General features: G+C 32.4%; 2 protein-coding genes across 3 annotated transcripts in view; both read left to right on the top strand.

The window, feature by feature from the left end:
- Window positions 1–26399, top strand: part of LOC126740629 (THO complex subunit 5 homolog) — a 259584-nt gene that overhangs the window by 105914 nt on the left and 127271 nt on the right. The window lies entirely within an intron of this gene.
- Window positions 1747–26305, top strand: LOC126740786 (inactive hydroxysteroid dehydrogenase-like protein 1). Of its 2 annotated transcripts, none has more exons than XM_050446959.1 (7): window positions 1747–1894; window positions 17226–17407; window positions 21066–21188; window positions 21311–21421; window positions 22024–22244; window positions 25762–25989; window positions 26051–26305. In XM_050446959.1, the coding sequence occupies exons 2-7, from the start codon at window positions 17233–17235 to the stop codon at window positions 26165–26167; spliced, it is 975 nt and encodes a 324-aa protein (XP_050302916.1). In that variant the 5' UTR covers window positions 1747–1894; window positions 17226–17232; the 3' UTR covers window positions 26168–26305. The 2 variants fall into 2 exon arrangements, with proteins under 2 accessions (XP_050302916.1, XP_050302925.1); XM_050446968.1 differs by lacking the exon at window positions 1747–1894 and adding an exon at window positions 12814–12926.

The raw sequence follows: 26399 nt of genomic DNA, 5'->3' as shown, positions 1-26399 counted from the left end.
CTAGATTCTTTGAAGTCAATTCTTTCTTCTCCTTCTTCTTCTTCTTCTTTTTGGGTTCTTTATTAAACAGAAAAAGACAGAGAAAGAATAAGGAAAAAATCTAGAATTTTAGACTTTTTTTTGACAAAATTTAATTTATTTGTTAAGAAGAATTAGAAAAGAGAAAGAATTCTGGAAATTCATGGAATCTAGAATCTGCCAGTTTCTTAATAAACACCAAATTTTAGGATATTTAGAAGAAGAAGAAGAGAAAAAAAAATTGAGCCAGTTAATAGGTGACGTAATGAATTTTTGGAATCCAGAAACATTTATTTTTATAGACACTTAGACGAAGATGTAGAAGGAGAAGTGGAAAACTAAAATCTGCCATTTTCTCAATAAATTTCAAATTTGAAGATACTTAGAAGAAGAAGACGTAGAAGAATTAAAAAGTTGGTGGGTTTTTTTTAAATTTAATAAAAGAAAACTGTGAAGAAAAGACATGGAAGGATAAGTAGAAGAATTAGAAAAAAAGAAATTAATTTTTAAAGGGAATCTAGAATCTGCCCGTTTAGTCTTAAATTTTAAGCTACTTTGAAAAAGAAAAGAGAAAGCGGAATTAAGTAAATTAGTAAGCAATGAAATTAATTCTTGGAATCCTGTGAATTATTGCTTAATTTTTATAGAAACTAAGAAGCACAAGATGTGGAAGGAGAAGGAACAGAAGTATGTCAATTTCTCATCAAATATTAACATTAAACTACTTTGAAGAAGAAACAGAAGAGGAGAAAGTAGAATTAAGTAAATTCGTGGGGGATGAAATGAATTCTCGAAATCCAGTTAATTTTTATTTTTTTTTAAATTTTTATGGACACTAAGAAGAAGAAGACGTGGAAGGAGAAGGAGCATAAGAAATGAGTTCTTGAAATTCAGGGAATCTAGAATCTGTCAGTTTATCAATAAATTTCAAATTTTAAGACACTTAGAAAAAAAAATAAATGAATTGCGTTAATTAGCAGGCAAAGTAATTAATTCTTTTAATTTTGATGGACACAACTTCAATATAAGACATGAAGGAAAGGTATGAAAATAAGAAGAAGAAAGAAATAAATTCTAGAACTTCAGGAAATCTAGAACCGACCGCTCTCTTATTTAATTTTCACTTCTATGTGTAATAACTGGGTCAATTCTTTGACAAAGAAGAATTGAGCCAGTTATTATACGAAGCATAAAAAAGAAGAAGGCAAGAAGAAGAAAAACAATAATAATTAAGCCAGTTAATAGACAAAGACATAAATTATTGAAACCAGTGCAAGAAGAGAAAATAAAACAAAAAAAAAATTAAAGAAAATTAATTCTTGCAATCCGGGATGCTAATTTTAAAATTATGACATTTTCTCACATAATTTTAGAATTCTAAACCAGTTAGAAGAAAAAGTAGAGCTGAGCCAGTTAGTAGAATCAATTTCTTGGAATCCAACGAAGAACTCAAGAAGAAGAAAAATATACTTTTACAATACTTTGATAAAAAATGATTTTTTACTCCAAGGATATTCTGGAAACATTTTATTATAAGAATGGTCTTCATACCCTAAGCAAACATCTCTGGAACATCTCTCAAAACAGAAAAGCTAAAAAATCTAAATAAAATTTTATTTATATTAGAATGTGAATATTCTGAGGCACCAAACGTTATAATTAACGGGCGAAAGGGAGCCCCAGCAGGCCGCGGGGGTCAGCGATGTCAAGCGGGAGCAAGAAGGGGGCACCGCGTTATGTTTTATTAAATAATTTATCATTGCGTCGGGTATTGACGTCGCGTTTAAATCGCTTCGTGATAAGAATTTATTATTAATGTTTATGTTTATTTGAGCACAGTTTTGTGATGTGATTTATTTTTGGTGAATTTTTTAAGGTAAATTTTCAATGAAAATATAAAAGAAATATTGTTATAAAAACATCCTTACTTTTTAAATAATTTAATTTGATTTTGCAATTGTAATCTATTATTAATTTTTAATAGTTAAGTAGTTTTTATTGGTAATTGGGTATTGTTTGATACCAAATAACCTTGATCCAAAGTCTCAGTTTTTGGAACTTTAAAGGTTTTCTGATTATGATGTTTTCTGATGATTAGATTGGGTAGGGATGAATAACACTTTTCATTTCAAAAAAATAAAAAGGCATGTCATTAGCAGCAAATAGGCATGCATCTTAATTTTAACAGAAACGATACATAACCGATATTATATGAAGAAACTTTGAATGCATATCATGTATTATGTATTGATTTAAAATTCTAAAAGGAACCTTTGATTATTTTTTTAAATCTATAAAAAGAGTACTTTTTTGCATAGCAAATAAATGAATTCACATTTGAATAGCCATAAATCCAAAAGATCGCTCATATACGGTTGTACGATTTTAGTCTATTGCCCAAAGGGTATTTACAAAATCTCACTACATATTCCTGAGATCAAAATAGGGCGATTTAAAGCAACTTATCTTAGTCCGAAATTGCTCCGATACCGACCTATAGGATAGTAAAGTCTAGCTCTAGTATTAAATTTTTTTAAATTTATGAAAATTGCTTAACGTATTACTTTAAACATTTGTATCTAGGGGTTTTTTAGGATGAGAAATCTGAATATGCACACTTTTTCACTGTCGCCATCAGAGTGTGGTTTTGTTGCACCTCTAATGGTTTAAAACTTTTTTTGTCGGTGTAGTTTCCTACTTTTTTGTTAAAAAAAAAACAATTTCCTGATCAATTTTAAACAAAAAGGCCCCCTTTTTTAAGTACGAAATTAAATTAATAAACAATATGGATTTTATAGAACGTGTTTAAAATGTTCCCGATTTTAACAAACACAAACATTTACGCGATTTGACGATTATTTGTCATTTGTTTCCTGTGCACGTTCTTTTTTTAATAGAAATATATTAAGTCATTTCCATAGCTTCATAAAGCTTCATAAATCACACTAATACATATTGTTAAAGTTTGACATTTAAATTTTAATTGCTTTCTTCATCATATAATATACCAATGAAGAATATACCGAAGCATAAGCATATATATATATATATATATTAGGAGAGACTGGCCTAAAATGACATACCACTTTATTTTTGCTTATTAATTTTTTATTCTTTTAATGTAAACATACAAAATCGTTAGTAATTTATTATTATAATATGAATTATTATAATAAGAATATAACCTAATTTTTTTTTAATAAATGAATAATCCTGGTGAAAAAAATATAAAAAGAAATATGTAAATGTGTCATTTTACCCAAGCATACTTGGGTAAAATGACATAAGAAACTTACATAGGTACATAAGGTCATTACAAGTTAAAACTAACAAAGTTCACATACATATTGTTTGCTTCTTTTAGAAATACCAGCACACTCACAATGTGCCCATTTCGAGCACGATTGACATCTAACCCATGTTTCCTTGGATTTGGACATAGAGTACAAACTGTTACAATATAGGCAGGGTGGATCATCTTCGTCGTCTTTATCTTGAAACGGCTCTTCATTATCAGAGTTTTCGTCCATTGGGACAAAGTGTTCGGATGCTACTATGGCAGCCTTAGGTATTATGCGGTTTTTACTTTCTTTGGCAACTTCTTTGATTTGAATAACTTCTTTTAAACTTTCAGGGCTTTCAACTAAATGAGTTAAATTTTTTTTGGTTCGTTTCGCGGCTTTGCGAAATTCAGCAGCTTGTTTTTCCGCTTCTCTAGCTTTAAGTTCCTCTAATATTGGGGTACTCTTAAGCACTTTGGTTCCTTCTGCCTTCCGCTTTCTTGGATTTGCTTGTATCCCGGATGAACTTGGAAGAGGGGAAATGTCTTGTGGGCGAATAACTGAAATATTGTTTATATTCAATGAATGGTTAGCCACTTGAGTATCACCATCTTGATATCTATCTGTGACCATTGCAGGGTTAAACAGATAATCAGGAAATATATCGGGTTTAGCGGCCATATTCCTGTTTTCATAAACCCACTTACAGCATTTTTGTAGCTGCTTTTCCATATGCTTCAGCAAATAACCCGCCAATCTGATATGAAGAAACAGTTCTGCCTGGATGACATTTTAGCCATTTTGTAACTTCTTGATCATAAAATGTTTTTAATGGCCCAAAAAAGCACACATCTAAAGGTTGCAGCCGGTGGGTGCAATGAGGTGAGAAACATATCATTTCTAGTCCATTTTCTTTAGCAAATCTTGTAACATCTAGAGTTTTATGGCTAGCATGACCATCAACCAGAAGTAACACTTTATTTGCCTTTGAAGGATTAGAATATTCTCTAAAATGTTGCATCCATTTTAGAAAAATCTCCTGAGGTATTCCCAATGTACCTAAGTGAGCCTCATCGGTCAGTTCCTTTTTCCAGTTTTTTCTGGAAAAAATTAATGATGGGGATGTCCTCCACCACGTTCTGAAGCAAGCTTCTAACTTTGTTCGTATCAAATGCCACTTTCTCTCTAGCATCCTCAGATGTCGACTCAGTCACATTGTACAGCATGATATTCTTAGATCGCCGCTTTCGCTCTTCAAATTCCTTAAAAAAATCGCCAGCTGTATCTGAGGCAATGAGTGCTCTGTTTTCACCTTCACTCTGAGAATTAGATCTAAAAAAGGCTACTTGAAGGTCACTTACCGCCTGTTTCAAGGTACTTTCTGTTCCAGACTTTCAATACGCTCTGATTTTTCTTTAGTCAGGTTGCGTATTTCCTGCAGTCTCATGCAATTCAGTTCTCTGATCAAGCATAATATTGAGCATATTTAAAAATAATGCAATAACATTTTTGGTGTTTACATTCTGTTTGTTCAGAAGAGATGACATCTGGTCCTTAACTACATCAAAGGGAGAGGTCAGGGAACCGCCGACCGGGGCTTTGAGGGAATTGCTATTGTTGCGTCTTGTCCCATTGGTGACAGTCATGTTACCGATGTTTGAATTAGATTTCAATGGTTTAGTAGAAACCTTGGGTTTAACACCCTGCGAGCCACTTGTACTAGGTCCGCAAGCACCCATGGAGACTCTCCTGACTTCAGTTCTGGCATATACTTTACATCAGAGAGAGAGAGAGAAAGAAGTTAAAAGTTGATTTATTTTCTTTTTACTACAATGGAGGATGTTGGTATTATTTTAAACAACTTAAAATCCAATGCAACTGATATTAACATAATACAAATGATATCCAAGGCTCCTGCTGCGCTCATGCAAACCACAGCTGTAATATGCTGCCCCCTTTCAGCACTTGAAATTAGGCCAACTTGTTTTCGACCTTTGGTAGCAAGTATTTGGCTAGGTTTTTGGACAGTAGACAGGCCAGATTAGTCTACATTCCAAATGCGCGTAGGGTTGATATGCTCTTTTTTAATTGTCTATTGAAAAGTTCTAAGAAAATTAGCAATTTGGAGCAAAGAATTGTGCTCTAGCGACCGAAGTAGCTTCAGGCTTTCTAAGAGATATATCGGGGTTTCTGGACCTAAATCCACGTAGCCAATCCCAACCAGCCATTTTAGTAGTTGAGTTGAACCTGTGTGCAATTCCATTTCTTTCTGCCAGTTGATACGCCAAGGAACGAACTTCATCGCATGATAAACCAAATAAACAAGATTCCAATATTTGATATGTTGAATTAGGTCCCTCTCTAACTCTACGGAAAACGTGGTTTCGTATCGGCCTAGACCCTTATCAGTAGCTTTGACTCTTTTATTTTTGTCTGATGCTCGTCTTCTTAGCGTAGCCTGGGGTACGCCAAATCTTTTTGAAGCTTTGAGCCAGCTTATTTCTCCATTTTGTACTGCCGCAATAGCTTTTTGCATCTGTAACGAATCCCAAGACTGATGCGTGGTTTTTCTTAATTTCCAACCATTCTAAAAAAAATTAGAAGAAATAATTCATTTTGAGAAACTGTAAAAAAATAAGGGCAAAATGACATACTATGTCATTTTAGCCATATAGGTCCTATGTCATTTTACCCAACTTGCACCACAAACACATGTTTATTTATAAAAATGTTATTTATCAAAAAAAATGTTACCAATAAATAAGATTTATACATACCTGTAATTAGGTTAGAGCGTAAAAAATTAAACTTTAAATAGTTTAGTTAAATCTTCTGTTTTAAAACACAAACATTTTGTAGACTTGAAAAAATACAAAGCATGCCCTATGAACGTTAATGCCAAACTAATCTCGATATTTTTAATACGCGTAATATAAAGACATGCCGAGACACTGTTGACATAAAGTTATTCCGAAAAATACTGTTGCCAAGTTGGAGATTTTATACCTATGTTGTTTTACCCTAGTATGTCATTTTAGGCCAGCCTCCCCTATGTTATTAGTGTTTAGTTATTATTGTTAAGTGTATCAAATGTGTTACTAAAGTCTAGAAAACACAGTAGTTGTACTGAACTGTTTACAAAAACCGAATTGTGAGCTTGACATGATATTGTAAGAGCTACAAAATGTAATTATCTGAATATGAATATTTTGTCCAAATTTTGGAAACAGCCGGTAAAATACTATAGGCATTAAATCTTTAAGCTTTTTAGGATTGACAACTTTAGCTAATGGCTTATTAATAGCTTTTTCTACAAGTCAGGAAATGTATTTTCTAAAATACCTCTGTAAATTAAAAGCGTTTTTTTCACATTAAATCTCTTAGAGAAAGATTATCTTCTCAACAGAGTTGATACTGATTAAACTCACTAGCTTTGCTACAGTTTATTCATCCATTTAATCTAAACTAAGCTTATTAATAATAACGTTAGAGTTAATATTATTCTGATAAAAATGAATGAGGTTATTTGAAGTGCTATCAGGTAAATTACTACAATGAGCAAAATAGTTATTAAATATATTAGCACTATTTAAATAAAGAGGAATTTTACAATTAGTGCTATGTACAATATTTTATTTCTTTACAGTGTTCCAAAGTCGTTTACCCTGTGTTTCTGATAAACTTTTAAAGTAAGCATTTTATTCACGGATAATTGAATGTTTAGCAAAATTTCTTAAAATACGGTTAAAATACAATTTTTCGTTTCATAATTTTAATATCATTTCTATAAGCTCTTTACCTTAATTTAATAAATAATTTAATGGTACACTTCTTTATGAACAAATTATCCTAAGTTATATAAATTTTCTTAAAAAGGTCTTTTGCTTGTCAGAAAACTGACAATTTCTGATTGATTTTCAATAAAAACTTCACTCTTTTCAACTGCTTGATACAACTCATTCATTAACTTCAAGTAAGACAAGCAACCATTAAATAAATCTATAACTTTATAAGGTTTTATATAGATAACCGACGGATATTTGCATGGTAATGATTGCATTTACGTAATTCTTCTTTAATCTAATGTGAGATTTAAACAAAAATGCGCCCACTCATTTAATCCTAATATTCAATATTGGGCAATATGATTTTAAAAAGGAAATTGCGTAAGAGTATGTATGTTATTCTAATGCACTGAGAAAAAAATATACAAAATGCAGTCACTCGCTGCCCCAGGGGGACATTGCAGTCGTGTTCTTGCAATTTGAACCAAAGTTCAAGATAGTGCTAGATTTGTTGCGCAACGGGGTCAACGAGTTTGTACGATTGGCGATACAAAATGTTCATAATTGAAAAACTAGACTAATTACAATTTTTAAATTTTGTAAATTATTCTCTGGACAATTTAACTGGATCCCTAATACAGCGTTTTTAATATATGTACAAGAATTTGAGAAAAAAAATGTAAAAATATTAATTAATAAAAAATAGTTAAACCAAATGTTCATAACTCATAAAATTTGACTAGGTACAACTTTGCAAATTTGTAAAAATATTTTTTATATTTTTGCAAATTTTCTATATTTTTCTATTCTTTTTTAAATATGTTTTAAAAAGATAAAAAAATGTAAAAAAATATTAAATAAAACAAAAATAATTGTATTTTGTAATTCTCATAAACTTTACTACGTGCAATTTTGGGATTTTGCACAAATATTTTTTGGACAATTTGACTATATATACACATATTTTAGCGTTTCTCAAAATATGTCCAAAAAATATTAATTAAACAAAAAAAAATTATACAGAATGTTTGTAACTCATAAATTTAACTAGGTACAACTCTCAAAACAAATATTTTCTGGACAAAAAAAAACACCTAATTCAGCGTTTTTCCAAATCGGTACAAGAACTTGGAAAAAACATATTTTTAAAAATATTAATTGAAAAAAAAACACACTTGTACAAAATGTTCATTATTCAAAAACTTTATTAGGTACCACTTTTGCACAAATATTCTCTGGACAATTAAATTGGACACCTATTTCAGTGTTTTTCAAAATATGTACAAACAAAAAAACATTTTTCTAATTAATAATAAAAAAAATACTCTTTTATGTCATAGTCATAGCACATTCAATAAACAACCTTTAACATTTTTGGCTTAACATATGAGTGAGTGTGCCATAGCTATGTTAATACAGTTCATTTTTACAATGTAAATGCATATTTATTTTACACTTCTACATGTAATTTTAGTGAATAAAACATCCCTTAAGATCGACCCCTAAAACATCAGACTTATATAATCTTTGATCTATCATTAGAGTAAAACAAACTTAATGTATGTACTGACATATATGTATACTCATTTACTTAAGTTAGTGAGTTAAGTACGTGAATGTTCATCAATGGGCATAATTCTTGCCACGTTGCCGACTATCACATCACTATGTTGCAGATTGTTTAATTATTAGCTTATAAATTAAAAATGAATTAATCGTCAGATGTGCCTAATAACTTATAGGGTGCCAATTTGAAAAACAAACAAAGTATTGGGTAGACCAAAGAGAAACGTGGGTACGAAGTACCTTCGTGTTATAAAGGAAGTGTTTTATAATTTTAAATACGACCTACAACTAATTTTTTTTGCTTAAATTAATAATGCGTAATTAGCGCAGAAATATATGAAATCAGGAATACGTAAGATTATAATAAAACACATCAGTTCCTCAAAAAAGAAATTAATTTGGAAACTCTATATAAGTATGGAAAAACGAAATCAAACGATTATTTGTGATTTTATCTCACTAAAAATGACAAATGAGTCCTCCAACCTACTTCCACATTTTTATTTTCACTGACATTTCGTGCATTATAATGACACTTATATATATATATATATATTATACACATATATATATATATATATATATATATATATATATATATATATATATATATATATAAATATTTCTTATATATATATTTCTTATATAACTAAAACTACTTACAAATCTCCTTATAGTGAAGCAATCAAGGATTACCAACATCAAATAGGCTTACTAAAAAAAACAAAAAAAAAAATAGTTCAGTCTGCTTTTCTAAGCTTCCTTACCTAAAAATTGACTCTTTCACACTAAAATTGGCATAGTAGATAAAAATTAAGAATATTTATATTTTGAACCAAAGAACTTAACAATGAATATATAAAGTGGTTTAATAATGTATAGAATGTCAATCAATAATTTTCAAAATAAGAAGTGAATATAGAGAAGGTTTTATTGAAAGGCTGAAAATCACCAAAAACAATTTAATACAGTCATATCACAGAGAATCTCTTGATTATGTGTCATGCTGGCCATGATTTCTAGATTTGACAGTTAAAATATTGATATAAAATCCAAGTTAAACTATTGAAACAATTGAAGATAATACTGCAAAATTTTATCTTGTAAGCTTAATTACTTTGTCACACGAATATTGTATTTCTTCTTATATTATCGATCACTAAGAAACTTCTAATAGTGGAAATTGTGAGGTGGCCATGCACAAGGCGCTTCTAGTACAATTTTTTTTTAAATAGTTCAAAGTTCTATTAATATTTTGTACTTTTTTACCTCCAATTTTGTAATAAAATTGTACCAAGCAAATTTTATGCATGTTCAGAGGCTTTACAGAAAAATTTAATCAAAAAAATTAAAAGCTAAATCCGAAAAAAATACATACATATATTAAAGTCATCAAAATTGTTTTTAGCTTATTTATACATATTTTAAAAATTACTCCTATTCAAGACTATGAAATTGTAAATGTTAAAGTCGATTATTTTACTAATGTTATTTTGGAGATTTATGATACTTTAATTCCCTACATAATAATGCCGCTAATAATATAAGTTACTTGTATGCTACTCTACTAATCTAGTTACCAATTTTAAAACTGAGTTCAAATTTTCACTAATAGATGAAAAGACTTTAAGTATCTTACAGAAATTGCCAAAAATCAAATGCCTTACATTCAGAAGATTAAATGTTAAATAGCTTTTTTATGTTGTCCTCTTATACTATCTGGTACATATCATAAACACGTTTTTTGGATTTATATTTTCTGAGAAATGGAAAAAGCTTACCAGACAATCAGGAATTTGTCCTGGATATGGGTATGCTTCAGCATTGTTTCATGTAATAGATGATATTCATCGAGAGATTGACTTGGATAAGACATCATTTTGCTGGATTATTCGAAGGCCTTTGATGAAATAAATCATAAACTGATATGCACCAAATTACTCTATATTGGTTATTCTACATAAGCTTTTGAACTTATTCGTAAATATTTAAAAAATCGGATTCAATATTTAAAAACAAATACAGGTGTTTCGGAAAGAGATAAAATATACTGTGGCAGAACTCTGTTCTAGGGCCCTTATTATTTTGCATATATACTTTTTATATAGTTAAAATTTGAAAACATTGCCAACCATATCTATCAATATGCTGATAATACGCAGTTGAAGTTTAGCTTTAATCTATTAGATTAAAGCTAATTAGGCTAAACTATTACGCTGTTAATATTTTAATATTAAAAGATATTCTAGAAATGATGCTTCACATGGTCTTTCGATTGATCCAGCGAAATCATAAATTAATATAGTTATTATAGCTAGAAATAGACAACAATTGGAAGTTCTTATAAATGTTTCAATTATTGTGAACTGCTGCCTTCTGTGCAATCTGCTCGAAATGTAAGTTTAATTATAAATAGTGATCTATTATATTTTTCTGAACATATCACATGTTGCCTAAAAAAATCATATGCAAATTCTAAAATGTTCTAACTTCATAGAATAATATCTAACAAATTGAAAATTATGCTGTCTGAGTTTCGTTTTATCCCACTTTGACTTTTGTGAAGTAGTTTTTGCCCATGTTAAACTAAAATTGAAAAGAACCATACACAAAGAGTGCACAAATTTTGCCGTAGGTTTAGGTATAAGACGCTATAAGAAAAGTTGGCTCTATAATAAGTTATAAAATGAAGGATGCCAAATGGTTGAATATGGAGCAAAGGGTAGTGTTGCATAATGGTTGTCTATACTAACCTATAAATTAATAAAGCACCTGAATTAACTGTAGAACAAAATGAAATTTAGAATAGGTCTCCGTTCTCTGAACTTACGATATACCTTTGTGCGATTTATAGTTAAAATTGTAGAAAGCTTTGTTTGACAACTTTTCTTTTTATTTTCTATTATATTTTGACGTATAATGTACCTTTTCGTTATACGTCAAAATATATTCAAATATGTCAAACAATGTTTAGAGACAAAAATATGCACCATTACAAATAAACGAATATTCTTAATATTATTTATTCTTGAATTCTTTTAACAGTTAAACCATAATGTAATATCAGCAAAGGGATCTTAATGTTAAACACAAATGGCAAATTATATAATTCTTACACATAGTTAAGGCAGGTGTTCCTGAGTTAAATAATCCTTTTTTAATAAAAAAACGCACATAACAAGAGGCTCCCTGCCTCTCTTTCCTGCTGTACACATTAAAATCCCTTTTAAAAATTTTAAAAAAATTCTCGGATAAATCATAAAAAACGACAAATTCAATTTGAATTTATACAGAGACATTTTTTCACTTTCCTAGGCCCTAGGCCTATAGTGATTTAAAATTAATGATACGCCTATTTCGTCTGTTGGAGACCATTATCAACTTGTAATGTCTCTCTCTCTCTCCAAATAAAAAAAACGATAATCTAACGATGGATCATGAGATTGATGGCGATGACCAAATTCAAAAAAGAAGAAGCTGGTGCGTAACTCTTGTTACCTTCACCCACTTTTCAAGTGTTAGTAGTTATTGACAAAAGAAAACACGAGAAAAAATTTCGAAACCCAAGAACGGTTCTCCATGTATCGATAAAACCGCTTAAGAACTATTCTATCGACGGTCGTGGTTTATTTTGATACGTACCTACGATCAAGGTTGTACCAGGACAAACGAAAACGACAGTCTTATGCAATAAAGTTTCTATATAAAGAGATACAAAATTTCAGATTTAAGGGCTTTAATTGGGTGCAATTTACCCGAACTAATTAGTTTATAAGACTTTACCTATTGTATGTTAAAAAGTGTCATCATCGTTGTATCATCAAACATCATTGTGTGGTCAGAAAAAGAAACATAATAAGCTAACTAACAATGCATCAGTAGAAACAAAAGAGAGCCACCATAATTAAATTTAATAAGTAATTAATGAACCATAAGGATTTCTAATAATTTTCTATAATTTAACAATTCATTTAATTTATACTTTCTCTATCAGTATCCGGTGGTTAAATTGTTAATAGACATTTATGTAACATGATTATTGGCCAATTAAACGGCAATTTGAAATATGATATTGGTTTTTATTGTTACTTATGTAAATTGAATATTCAATATTGCACATAAGAGGAAAAACTGATTTTTAGTGTTTGACCTTCATTACTGCAACCTACATTATCTGGTTGGTTGATGAAACGATGAACCATATGATTTGATCCGTAAGCTGCGTATGGTCCCAATAGAGCTTATAGTGGTCGTTTTTTAGGATAAAGCTAGGAGTGTATGTATAGTATATAGTAGATACTTTACTATAGTAGATACTTTCTGCATTTCGAATAAATGTAGTTTTATTGATAGTTCTTAATGGGCATTTTTTGCTAATGACAAAAATTTGGCCCCCTCCCATGATAACGCAGTTTCTTGTTGCAATTGTTTGGTGTTGAATTGCCAAGATGAAACCTTCTGTTTAAGCAAACAATGGTCTCGAGATCAACTAGTAGTTCGGCGTTGATTTCTCGGCATAATCTTGGTTAATCTGATTGTAGTGTCTCCCATGTTGGGGTTTCTGCTTCCACATCTGGATTTTCTCATTTTTGGTAAAATGGTAAGTTCGAATTTTTCTCTCTTTTAGTTAAAATCGTCGACCTGGCAGATTACTTGGGGGCGGTTTGACGATTATATCATGCTATCGAAATATTTTCTTAAGTTTTGTATATGCTAATCTAATTGAAATCCAAGATCCACTATTCCTCTTTCAACTTCACATCATGGTAACATTGTTCTTTCTATCGCACTTTTAGGATGTTGTTTTTGGTTTGTGCTCAAGCATAATTCGCTTTAATTTCACAATTTATGTTTGCCTCAAGTTGATGATGTCAAAAGAGTAGCTAAGCGGTAACATACTAATAACTTTTATTAGATTCTGGTTATTAAGTTAAGTTTTTAACAGCTTTTGTTTTCTTTTTTGGATTTTTTGTTGTTGGATAATTCTAGCTTTATTTCGTGGTGGTTAATTCTTTGAGCTTGCTTAATTTCGTGATAATTATAGGAGTCTCCTGTTTGCATTGCTTCAATGCTATTAACATCCTGGACTTGTGTCATTTCTCTTTTTACTGTATTTAGTATACGCCCCTTATCTAATCCGAGGTACATAGTGATAGTAGTAGAAAATTATTCTACGATTTTAAGTAGTTACTCTAGTTAATTTTTTGTGCCGGTTAACAGTTTAAGGTCATTCATCAATAGCAGATGATTGATTTTCGCAATTCATCTATTATTGTTTTTCATACCGAATCTCAGTCTTAGCTATTAAAGTTTAATCGGTGTGATAAAGGATTAAAAGCCGAAAAGAAAGGTGGAAACTCAGAGGGATTCTGAGGTTCTGGAGGACCAGAGATCATTTTAGTAATTACCTCTTTTGATTAGGGTAGGGTCTGTTTTTTGTTACAGCTTTCTTCACTTAATTGGATTGTGGTACGCTATGTGGACAGTACGTTCTCCAGGATTGGTCCTATGGTTGAAACCTTGGGTGTGACGCTCAAATTACGAGACAGTTTTATCACTTACCAAAACTCTTTATAGCATCTTCGGGAGAAGATTAACACTTAGCTTTAATCTTCTCCTGATGCTAACATCGTTAGCGAAACACGTGTCGAGATTAAAAATAAAGAGTTTTGGTTAGTGGTAAAACTGTCTCGTAATTTCTCCAAGAATAATTAACACAATACACGAGTCGATTTTATATAGGACCTGTAATAGTCAGTTGAGACGTACATAATGAAGAGCATTTTTATAAATATATCGCCCTAGGTCCCTCTAGTAGTAAAGGTTTTATTAGATGACTGTGTAGTGTAGAGAGTCGGTTTAGACAAGCAAACTGCGGGCTGCTGCCATCATCTCCTATTGTAGGTCTTTTATAATATGCTTCAAGTTGTTCTTCGTGTTGATTAGCTGGTGGCAAAGCCTTTTATTTCTTCTCCTCTCTTTAACCACGCGTTCGATATAATTTTATCGACAAAAGGCTGATCGAGTTTATAACGATTTCTCTAATATACAGTGCCCATTCCCGATGTTTTTCCTCCTTGCTGCGTATCTTTTTATTTCCTTGTCTCTTCTCACTTGCAAGATTGAGCAGCGTATATCTCTTATCTGCAAAGCACATACTTCGATGGAGGAGTAACACCTCACTATGCTGATAAAAGTAGATTCTTAACAGCATGAATTGTTTCTGTAAAGGTTCTTGATGTCTATAACTCCTTTACCTCCCTCATCGCGAGGAGGTGTCATTCAGTGAGAGTGCTTGCAGTGTAGAGTCTCGGTTCTCGACTTCCTTATGATGTTTTCCGTCCAGAGGTGACTCCTGAGGGGTACGTGAGAAATGGTAACAGCATGGTGTTTTGATTTCAACATGTTCTTGCTAGTTAGATTGGTCCTGCACAATTTTTTGACTCTTACGAGATACTCTTTAGCACTTTACGTATGAGATGCGGGGTTCTCACCACGAGATTTTCTGGAGGGATGATTTTTAGCGCCAAGTAGTTCTTTGATGGCTTCAGGTATTTAATGTGAGACAAATCCTGTGGTTCTATTTACTATTGAAACTACTGTGACTTTCATGTTGCACAGTCTTCGTGCCATAATTTGAAGGTCTTTATATTGGAAATCATTTCCACTTTTTTTTTCTGTAATGTTATAATCAAATGGAATAGCAATATCTGTAAGTTGGCATATGTTGGGTAATATTTGGTTGATGGATCACTCGCGTTGAATCTGTGTGTTTACGGAAGGTTATAGAGCTTGCTCGTACCACTTTTTCCAGCTGGTACATCGTGATCGGGGGAGATTTGCTCTGTGGCGTCTTCCCCAAACACAAGGGGAACACAATTGTATAATTGTGTCTATGAAGAAGCGGTGCACTGTATAATTCTTCCCTTGAAGAATTAATTGTAATCTAATAAATGAAACACATTTATTTTCTAAATATGTACATCTATTAGTAGTCACTGGAACTTGGAATAACAGTAATTGGGTAGACTTAAATTACCACTTTTTCCGCTGTCTATATGCAGTCTCTATAAACTGTCTCTAACCACTTGTACTAACTCTACTTTATTTACACTTGCTACTTTCACTGATTTTATTACACTCACTAATTTCATTCCTTAAAAAACTAACAACAATTTACTTATGTCTATAATTCTAGGTCAACAGTTACCATACGTCAACTTCACACCAACTAACGACGACCGGGAACGTTTTTATGTAATTAGTAAAATATTTAAAGAGTTTAGAGAGTGTGATGAACCCGCACTAGGTTACCACTATTATTATAGACTATAGACTATAGACTACTAGACAATAAATGTAGGGCAAAATAAAGAGTTAGAGAGAGAGAGACCCGTTTTGGGCATTAGGGGTTAAACAGAGGACAATGAGCAACTTCTCATTTTTAACTTTTCGCCGTACGCGAAACGGGAGCTCTACGAACGTTTCAGGGCAACGACCACTACTCGACTGATCCCCTTCCCCCGTTTATTGGGCTTTGCGCTTGCGGTGTTAGCGTCAGCGGTTACCGAGAACAGTGGACCCGAGCTACCAAGAACTGCTGGCACCCGATAATTCTAGATTTTTCGATGCAATATAATTATAACCTATCATCGAGCAGACCGAGAAAATAAATAAACTGTTTATTTCCTATTTTCCTTCTCCTTCCTTTTATTTCCTAACACATCGTATACTTTCCTCCAAGTAAGCCCTTTTTGCTAGTATAGAATTGCCTAACACTACATGGTCTTCTATGGTCTCATTGTGTATCCGGCAAAGTCTACACATAGGGTCATTGACTGTTTTCATTATTTTGACCTGCATTTAGTTTGGGACAAGCGTTTGTTTTTCATAAGCAGTGATGAGCGCCCTATTTCGCTTTTTACGTTCGTGCTCGTCAATCATTTCCAACTTAACGGTATATTTACAGTATTCTTTTCAGATTCTTCTGCTATTTGTCCATCCAACTTTTTCTCTTTCTGTTTCATTCGTTCCTTTATTTTCTTTTTCATCTTTACTCTTCTTGCTTCAGGTTCTACTGGGTTGGTGTCTTCTATTTGTCCCAGACAGATTTTCTTTGGTTGTGCCTGTGTACGATGTCGAGATAACTGTCTTTTTATTCTTTTAGCTGAAGAAAGTTGTTGCTAAACTCTTTTATCTGTTGGATTTATTCCATTAGTTCCTCGTGCAATCTTGAAGTAAGATTGAGGTCATCAATGTACAGAAAAAGCTGTATCTTCTCGATTTTGCAGGTGTATCCTATGCAGCGCTCAGTAGGTACAGGGCCATCAGAAGAGCAAAGAAGATAATGAATCCTCTTAATAGATACCTCACCGTATTTTTTAGTCCTTCATAGTCATGTTTTCGTCCTTGGTCTTGAGATTCAGATCGGTTTTTCATTTTTTCATTGATTTTGTTATGCATTACAGAAGTCTGACGTTAGTTCTGTATAGGTTTACTAATTCTATTAGGGGTTTTATATGATTATTATTATTATTTTTCTTTTCATAATTAATATTTTTATTATTATTTTCAGACATAAAATGAACCTCTGCTCGCTCCCGATATGGGGTTTGGCTCTAATAGGCATGCTCACCATCTTTGTTTATTTTATGGACATAATATGGACCTTATTGCAATTTTCCAGGGCTATGTTGGCCCCCTTGTTCCTGCCCAATGAGGAAAACTCACTTGTGAAGAAGTACGGCCCTTGGGCACGTAAGTTAACTATATAGTTATTTAAACTTAAGTGATATAGGGTATTCGTCTAAAAAATCCATTCCAAGAGAACTAAATTACAAAAAATTAGAATAAAGTTTCGTTATCGTAACCTTTATGCTTAAGTGTAAGAAAACTTGCAGTAATAAATCCATTATCAGTCCATAATTACATATGTTATGTCATAAATAACCGCAAAGATTCAAATTTTATGCGATGAATGACCTACATTTCAAATTGTTTTTTTTTTTTGTTACTGTTGTTAACATTGGCATTGATGCCCATGAATTTCTTATGGTTTTAAAACAATAAAATATGTAAACATTCTTCATCATGGGTAATAATAGTGTTTTTCTATGTCAGACAGTACGTATTGCCTCTAAACTTTTTACGTGTCGAAATGGAAACAAACTGTAAGAAATGGCTGTATAAAGAAACCCTGTAATTAAACGTTTGATCCGCTTTTATCACTTAAAAAGAATTTAAAAACCAGTAACCCATACCTTAAACCTTTATACCTTAAACCCATATGGATTTGACAAAAGACTGTTTGTCTGATAATTATTAAAAAAAAAACAATCTTAGTGAAACCGTGTCTTTTATTCTTTGCGTATATTCCTGAATAGAAAAAAGAAATTGGCAATCCTGGGACTATTCAGGTCACATATCATCTGTCATGCTCATGACAGATCAGTTGCAATGTTGCTCCGCTGTTCTTTAATATATCAACAACGTAATAGCGCGAATTTTGTCAGGTCAGTCTCCTGGTTGTATTTAATGTAACTCATACTCATCAGTGACAGTTGAGGTGAGGGACGACCAAGTTGGTAACCCTGAATAGTTTGACACATTACTCATGACAATTGACATATGATAAACACATTGTTGCCATTCTCTGATATACCAGGAATGTAATGACGTAATCAGCCAATATTCAATCAATCCAATATTCTGCTAAAGACCTTAAAATATTAATGATGTTTTCAATTTTATTCAATGTATCTGAAGATTTTAAATGATGGCTGCAATATGTTAGTCCTATATAGGAACTAATATAAGAAGTGACATTTATAGCAGATTAAAAAAATGTTATCACTCCTATTCTTTGTTAGTCTAGTAACGTAATGACGTAACTTTTCCAGAAACTCCACTAATGGATATAAAAAACTTAATATTTAGTCAAAGACTTTAAGATAATGACAATTTTCCCAATTTTATTTAATGTAGGTGCATATGCTGAATATTTTGACATTTGGCTAATGACAATTGACATATGAAAGACCAAATGTTCTAACAGATCAATTCTTTATTATACCAGCAACATAATGACGTAATTCTTGAGGGAATTTCACTAACGGAACGAATTATGATCCAATATTCTGCCAAAGCCCTTGAGATAATGATTTTTTTCTCAATTTTATTCAATATATCCGAAGATCCTAAATTATAGTACGTACTATGTCACAGTACTAAGTTGGCAACCGTGTTTAGTACGACAGATGACAACTGCCTCATAATAGATAAAAAAAATATTGCTATTTCCAGTCTTTGTTATACAAGCAACGTAATTTTATGAAGAATTCCACTAGCGGATATGAAAATCCAATCCAATATTTAGCTAAAGATCTTCAAATATTTATAAATTTTTCCAATTTTATTCGATGTACCTCAGAAGATCATAAGTGATAGTTAAGGTGACATCCCATGGTGGCAACCCTGAATAGTTTGACAGGTGACAATTGACATATAACAGACGAAACAAATATATCACTCTCACGAGATGTGTTTTCTAATAACAGAGATTAAAGTGAAGAACCAAGTTGGTAAGCTTGAATAGATTCAAACATAACTAATGAAAATTGACATATGATAAATGCACTGTTGCCATTCTCTGATATACCGGCAACATCATGACCTAATTTTCAGAAGACCTTAAGTTAATAATAATGATTTTCCCAATTTTGTTCAATGTATTTCAAGATCCTAATTAAGAGTTCGATAACATACTAACTTGGCAAATCTGAATAGTTTGACACATAACTAATGACAATTGACATATAGCATATGACAGATCAAATATAATATTGCCATTTTCATTCTCTGATCTACTCGCAATGTAATCAATTTGTTCCATAAATAAAAAAGCACATTTCAATAGTTGTTCATACACCTTAAAAGCGTCAATAATTTTTTAAATTTGATATACTGTAACTCATTCACTTAAGTTACATATACAATAATATAATAAGCTAGCAATCCAGTTTAGTATGACAAATGTCTAACTGACATATGATATAACTAATACAATGTTGTCAAGTCTCTTCTTGGATATAATCACTAATGTAATTATGTTATTACCCTACAAGTCTTAAAGAATAAAAAAAAAATCTTAAGAAAGTATTGCAATATATTCTAATACTTTCAAATGGGACTAACAGATGACAATTGACATATGACAGATAAATTAGAGCATTGCCACTTGTATTCTTTCCCTCAACGTAATGGCATAATGAGTAATAATTATTTTGTTGTCGTTGGTATTTAAAATAATAAAAATTCTCTTCACATACATTTATGTTATCTACAAACTTTCTTAGAATCGATTAATTATTCAAGAAAAAATAAAGCAGTATACATTGGAGCAGCGCCTTCACCATTTTGGAACGAAAAATATTTTTAAATATTTATATGTTCATTCATAAACATTCCTTCTGACCCTTACCACAAACTAAAATAAAATCTCTTTTTGAATCACTTAAATGTCATCCTAACAAAAATTATCCATAAGTCGTTTTAAAATTTACGGGAATTCGGCAACGTAGGACTAACAGTCATCTGTCAATTAAGTAAACCTGTCATCTGTCAATAGGGTCACACAATCATCCGTCAATAACCTTACTGCCAATCTAATTTCTGTAAGTTTTTCTCGTTTCAATTAATTTGTCTTATTTTTTTTCCACAGTCATTATTGCCTACAGATAAGGAACATAAGAAATGATCATAATTTAAGAAAATTTGACAAGATGGTATTTATTTGTAGTTTTTTTTTGTTAGTTATTTATTGTTAGTTTTCAACAATCAGCTTGTCATTTGTCAACATATTAGGCTAGATTTGCATGCGTCCTTAGTACGTACAAAACCGTTCTTATGGGCTTAAACCGTGTACTGTGTAAACTAACATAAATTAATTCTTATTTTATATCTAATTTCCCAAAACCATTAAAGACGTAAATATAAACAAAGCTCTATAACGCAATAGCCAGTTAATCTGGTAAAGATAATGGTTAGCTTTGCCAATGTTAAAACCAATGCAATTACGCCGCTATAACTATTTAAAGAATAACTAATTAATGATTTTGCAACAAGCCGGTGCGTTTTTGGCCTAGTTTTCGCAAGAGGTGCATTATGGTTCACCAACGCGAATATACTTAACATAGGTTACGGTGAATGGCAAACTGCTTTGGCCATTAAAATGTTCGTTTCATGGCACAGAAATTATAATTTAACGTTTTTATTGGGTTGGGAAATGTCAGTGTCAGGAATAAATAAAGGGGCATAAGCCGATGCGTGAACGACGTTTGCTCGACCAGGATTTAAATCTAAAAAAATGTCATCGTGACAACATTGACAGTTGCCATGAGAAGTTTTTCTTTTTTAGTGGTTACTGGTTCAACCGATGGTATAGGAAGATCTTACGCGTTTCAGTTGGCCAAACAGGGAATAAACGTGGTTCTGGTAAGCAGAAGTCTGGAAAAACTTACCAAAACCCAAAAGGAAATTGGTAAGGAAATTTGAACTGTATTTGTTAGGTGTCGCACGCCAAACTGTCATATGTCAATAATGTCATCCGTCAAAGATGTGATATGTCAACTACCTATTAATTTGATTATTTTTCGTTTTTAGAGTCAAATTATCCAGTAAAAACCAAAATTATCCAAGCGGATTTTTCATTAGGGAAAAAGGCTGTGGATCTGGTAAAAGAAAAGTTGGAAAAATTGCAAGTAGGAATATTAGGTAAGTTAAGAAAATTCTACTGGAACGATTTTTTTATCAGATTATATTTATTTTTTACAATTTATTTTTAATTACAGTTTGATATATTACAAAATTACAACAGAACACTATTAAAACGTTTTAGCTTCTGGTCATGCAAAAGACGATGTTAGTACAATTTTTATCAACTAAAAAAGCATTAAGTGTACAATTTTAGAAGCAATTATATTCGTAAGTTTTTAAAAAATGCATAAAAATCAATTTGCATTTATTGTTACAATTTATTTCTGATTACAGTTTGATACGTTGCACACTTTAATCGAAACTTTATTGCGAAACAGAAAACAGATTTTTAATTAAATTATTATTACATCAGACTACAATTGAAACACATCTATTTAAGCGAATAATTTAATCGATTTCGCACTTTATTTATAATTTTATAACCGAATCACCGAAAGTTCACAAACCCCACTCGACCTCTAAATTTAAAAGTTTCACTTCGCAATGGTTAAAAGAGCGTGCCCATATAATTATACACACCAAATGGATTTCTATTAGTATTACACAATCATTAAATAATAACAAGAATAGTTATTTATAATAATTACAATCTTTTTTAGTAAACAACGTGGGAAAACAGTATGAGTACCCAATGTACTTGGCCGAAGTACCTGAAGAGGAATTATGGGACATCATTAAAATTAATGTGGGTGCCACCACGTTAATGTGCCGAGCTTTCATTGGGGAAATGAAGAATATGGGGCGAGGTGCTATCGTTAATATATCCTCCGGATCGGAACTTCAGCCTTTACCTTTGATGAGCGTTTATGCTGCCTCTAAGGTGCAACAATTGTGTCATTAATTTGTGTACAAGAATAATATTCTAAAGATAGCAAGCGATATCGGTCAAATGTTGCAAATATTGAAAAATTCTGCAAAGGTGGAAGAAGGTTTGATAACAGAAAATTTTGCCAACCTAAAAAAGGTTTTTTCCGGACTAGCTATTATTGTTCTTGCCTCTCTTCTCAGTTACAACTGCGTGCTACGGTAATTTGGCTCCTATTCTTCTTTTCTTTGTAGCATCTGGGTGCTGAGCTTAGATAAAAGGATTTCTTATAGGAGAACTTATTTCGGGATAGGAATGAGTGCAACAACAAACAAACTGGCAGCCTTTACTCAAAGCCTAATTGGGTAAAGGCTGCCAGTTATCTTTGGCCCGAGCCCCACTCCTCGCGAGAGAAAACAAAGCTTAAATGAGTCAGGCGAAGGACTTAGCGGTCTCAGTCATTCCTTCCTTCCTTCCTTGGTTTCAACTTAGATAAGTTGAACTGTTCTCATGTTAATTGAATTCGGCGGCCACTATTACATTACGTTTTCCACGGCCGGTTTTCCCTTGGTCTCAGGAGAAATTCTTCTATTAGGGTGTTGTCCACACTTCCTTACTTTTTCCTTAAATTTGAAATGTTTTTTAACTATCTGCTTTCGAATAGTATTACGTTTACAGTCAGAGTGCAGATCAACAATCCTTACAGTAGTAAGTGAGTGCATACAAAGATTTACTAATGCAGCCTATTAGTAAATATCGTCAAACTCTTATTCTGAAACACTTGAAGCTTTTTGATCTTTGCTTTCGTGGTATGCCAGAAAACGTTTGAAGCGTAAAGTAAACTCGGACGCAAAACCTGCTTGTAGACCAATAGTTTATTATTCAAAGAAAGCTCACTGCTCCTGCAAAGAAGAAAATTATCGCATAAATGGTCCCAATGTACGAATTTGTTTGTTTTTTAATGTGTGTTTTCCAGCTGTTCTTTCTGTCCATATATACTCCTAGGCACCAATAATTTAACGTGATGCCATTTGGACTATGCAATTCTCCTGCAACTTATGAACTGCTGCTGGAAACGATTTTAAAAGGACTATCCAGGGGTCCATTTCTTTATAACCGGGGAATAGAACTGTTAATAGAAATTGGACGTGGTTTTATTAAGAACGCAAAATCCGTATTCTTGAACTTCGCTCTAATGAAAAGCGATAGGAAGATTGATCCGCGGAGAACAAAATTTCTTCTATTGATTTTTTTTTGCGGGGAACAATTTAGGGAGCGTATATAACACAAGCGTACTAATTTCGCTCCTATGTCATGTGCCATTTTGTTTTTCTTATTTTATGGGGTATTGGTGTTTATAAATTTATATTGTTTATTTTCCCTTCGATCGCGGGTATTTAATGTAATTTTTTTTCTCGTATTTTTGTTTTTATAATTTTTGACCAAGATGAATAAGATGCATTCTTGCCATGGGATATTATTGAGAAAAACCAAGAAGATGCTTAAGAATCAGCCCATACAATTGTTATCCGCTCTACTAAAAACAAAGCTCCCTGGCAACCTAAAATGTCAAAAATACCCTTCTATGATTGATTGGAATATTTGGCAATACGGCTACGCTCTCCCTTCAAATTTTCTCTTACCTTTTCTGTCGAAAATACGGACCATGTGACGACACGAGGGATTAGAGATGAATTAGGGATAGATTCTCGGGGATACCCTATTATCATTCTATTCTATTCCCGTAAAAAAATTGGCTTCTGGACTTGTCTGTCTACCTTAATGATATTATTGTGGTAGGAAAATTACAGAACTAAAGTTGAGTCCAAACAAATACCATCTGTTTCACAGGTGCAGTATCTGTCGCATCGTTTCCAGTCAAGGAGTGGCTGCGGTTTAAAAGGCAACAGTCCAGACTGTCAAAGATTTATAAGTTCCCAAAAAGAAGCATAAGCTACGCCGCTTTTTAGAATTATGCACTTACTACTGAAACTATGTGGAGGGATTTGCCAACATCGCAGGCTTACAGAAAGAGAATGAAAATTGTAATGGTCCCAATACTGTCAGGATGCATTCAATTAACTAAAAGAGGCTCTGAAGAAAAATTTGTACTGGATACCGAGGCTAGCAATGTAGGGGCAGGAACGGTCCTGTCCCAATTCCAACAAGAAAAAGTCATTGGCTCTTTTAGTAAGACGCTGTCCTAGTCAGAGCATAACTAGCAACCTTGCAGCCTCCAAATTGTTTTATTTGATAAATTTTAAAAATCCGGAGGATCAGGTCGCAAGATGGAGAGCTACAGTACATAGACTTTGACACTGAATACCGAGTAGAGATAATCCATGAAACTTCAGATGCCCTATTGAGAAGACAGGGACTGCGAACTTTGTTGAGGAGAAAGATGATCATTTGTTAAGAACCACCATCGTAGATGATCCTTGGTAAATTTGATATTTTATAAATGACCAACAGAAAGATTCCGATATCCGGATAGTCCAAGTCTGGATAATAAAAGGGCAGAAGCCAACTTGGGAAGAAGTCGTCCAAGTATTCTCCCAATGTCGTCATATTGAGCACCGTGAAACCCGACGGCACAGAGGGAATCCATTCCGGTATATCAGGTCATCTTAAAGTAACAAAGACCCGGAAAAAAGTGAGGGAAAAATTTTACTGGGTCAATAGCAATGGCAGAAGTAAGGGATTGTTACAGGAAATGCTTTAATTGTGTGGCACGTAATGGGCCGCAGATAAAGCAAAAGGCCCGTCAGTACAAAGTCTGATGTACCTTTAAAGGAATTGTTATTCACGCTACTGGTCCGTTTTCCGAATCAAAAATAGGTAATAAGTACACCGTGATCATGATGGACTACTTTAGCAAATGGGTTAAGTCGTATCCTCTACCAAACCAGGAAGACTCCATTATCACGTATACCTTAATAAAAGAATGGATCTGGATCTTCCGATCTGATACACCTTTATAACTCCAAAGATTGACATAAATAGTAGTAAATTAATCATTATAAATAAATACGGACTAAATAAATATTTCTAGTAGTGGCAAGTAATCGTGTTTAGTAGTGAACTGTGGAAATAAATTACTTGATTATTTTTGTGCATCGAGTATTTTAATTTATACCTTAGTGAACACTAACATCACGACAGTACAATCCTTAGCACATAAGTCGTTTTGTGTACAATTTTAAAATAAAGTTCGTGAGCCAAATTAAAACAAAAATACAAAAATTAATTTAGCCACGCATACAGCTACATCTCTTAGTAAATCCAGAGGACAATTAAAAATTCACTTTAGATAGCTACCCTTGTCAGGAAAGATTCCTCCCTCTTTTCCCAAAATAGTTTTTTTTATTCGTAAATTTATGCCACACCTTGAATTACAATTATAATAAACTGCGGATCCACCTTTATATGAAGCCTCCAATACCAACTTTCTATATTCAAACTTTTTACTGCATCAAACGCCTAAGGCCAATCCAATAACTCATTTTAACTATTTTTTCCTTATTATTTTTAGACCTATATAAAAAATTTCACTAAAGCCCTCCGCTACGAATACAGTTCCTTTGGGATCACCGTTCAGCACTTGGCTCCAATGTTCGTAGCTACCAAAATGAACCATTTCAGCGATAGAATACACCAGAAAAGCCTGTTTGTACCTGACCCGGATAGCTATGCCAAGTATGCCGTGTCCATGTTGGGAAAACTGGATGATTCTAGCGGATATTGGTCTCATGGTCTACAAGTAAGAGTTTTTCTGTTTTTAAATTTTTCAATTTTTTTTCCATTACGAATTTGTTTTTTAGACGTTCTTTACTAATTTGCCTCCAGAGTGGATCAGAATGCATATAGGAGGGTACATGAATCGGATCTTCCGGAAGGATTATTTAAGGATAAAAAAAAGTGACGCATGTAAAAATTAGATAAGCAGAAGGGAGATGATTGATTTGCTATAGTGCAAACGATATTTTAAAATTGTGATATTTTTAAATAGTTACCAGCGAAATTTGCATATAGTTACCATAAGTTTGTATATTTTTAAATAAAATATTGTTTTTTAATTTGTTTATTCTTTTCAATGAGGTAATGCTCTTGGGCCTTTAGATAAAACCCTTTGGCTTATTATTTTAATTGGCTCTTCGACTAGTGGATCTG

Source organism: Anthonomus grandis, chromosome 1 (genome assembly GCF_022605725.1).
Source record: "Anthonomus grandis grandis chromosome 1, icAntGran1.3, whole genome shotgun sequence".
NCBI classification, from domain to species: Eukaryota; Metazoa; Arthropoda; class Insecta; order Coleoptera; family Curculionidae; genus Anthonomus; species Anthonomus grandis.
This window is presented reverse-complemented; position numbering and strand designations above follow the sequence as displayed.

Excerpts from the sequence above, each read along its gene's own strand:
- LOC126740786 (XM_050446959.1), top strand. The coding sequence starts at position 17,233 with ATGAACCTCTGCTCGCTCCCGATATGGGGTTTGGCTCTAATAGGCATG. Across the intron at positions 21,189-21,310 it reads CAAAACCCAAAAGGAAATTG|AGTCAAATTATCCAGTAAAA; the intron begins GTAAGGAAATTT and ends TTTCGTTTTTAG. Across the intron at positions 22,245-25,761 it reads GCGTTTATGCTGCCTCTAAG|ACCTATATAAAAAATTTCAC; the intron begins GTGCAACAATTG and ends TATTATTTTTAG.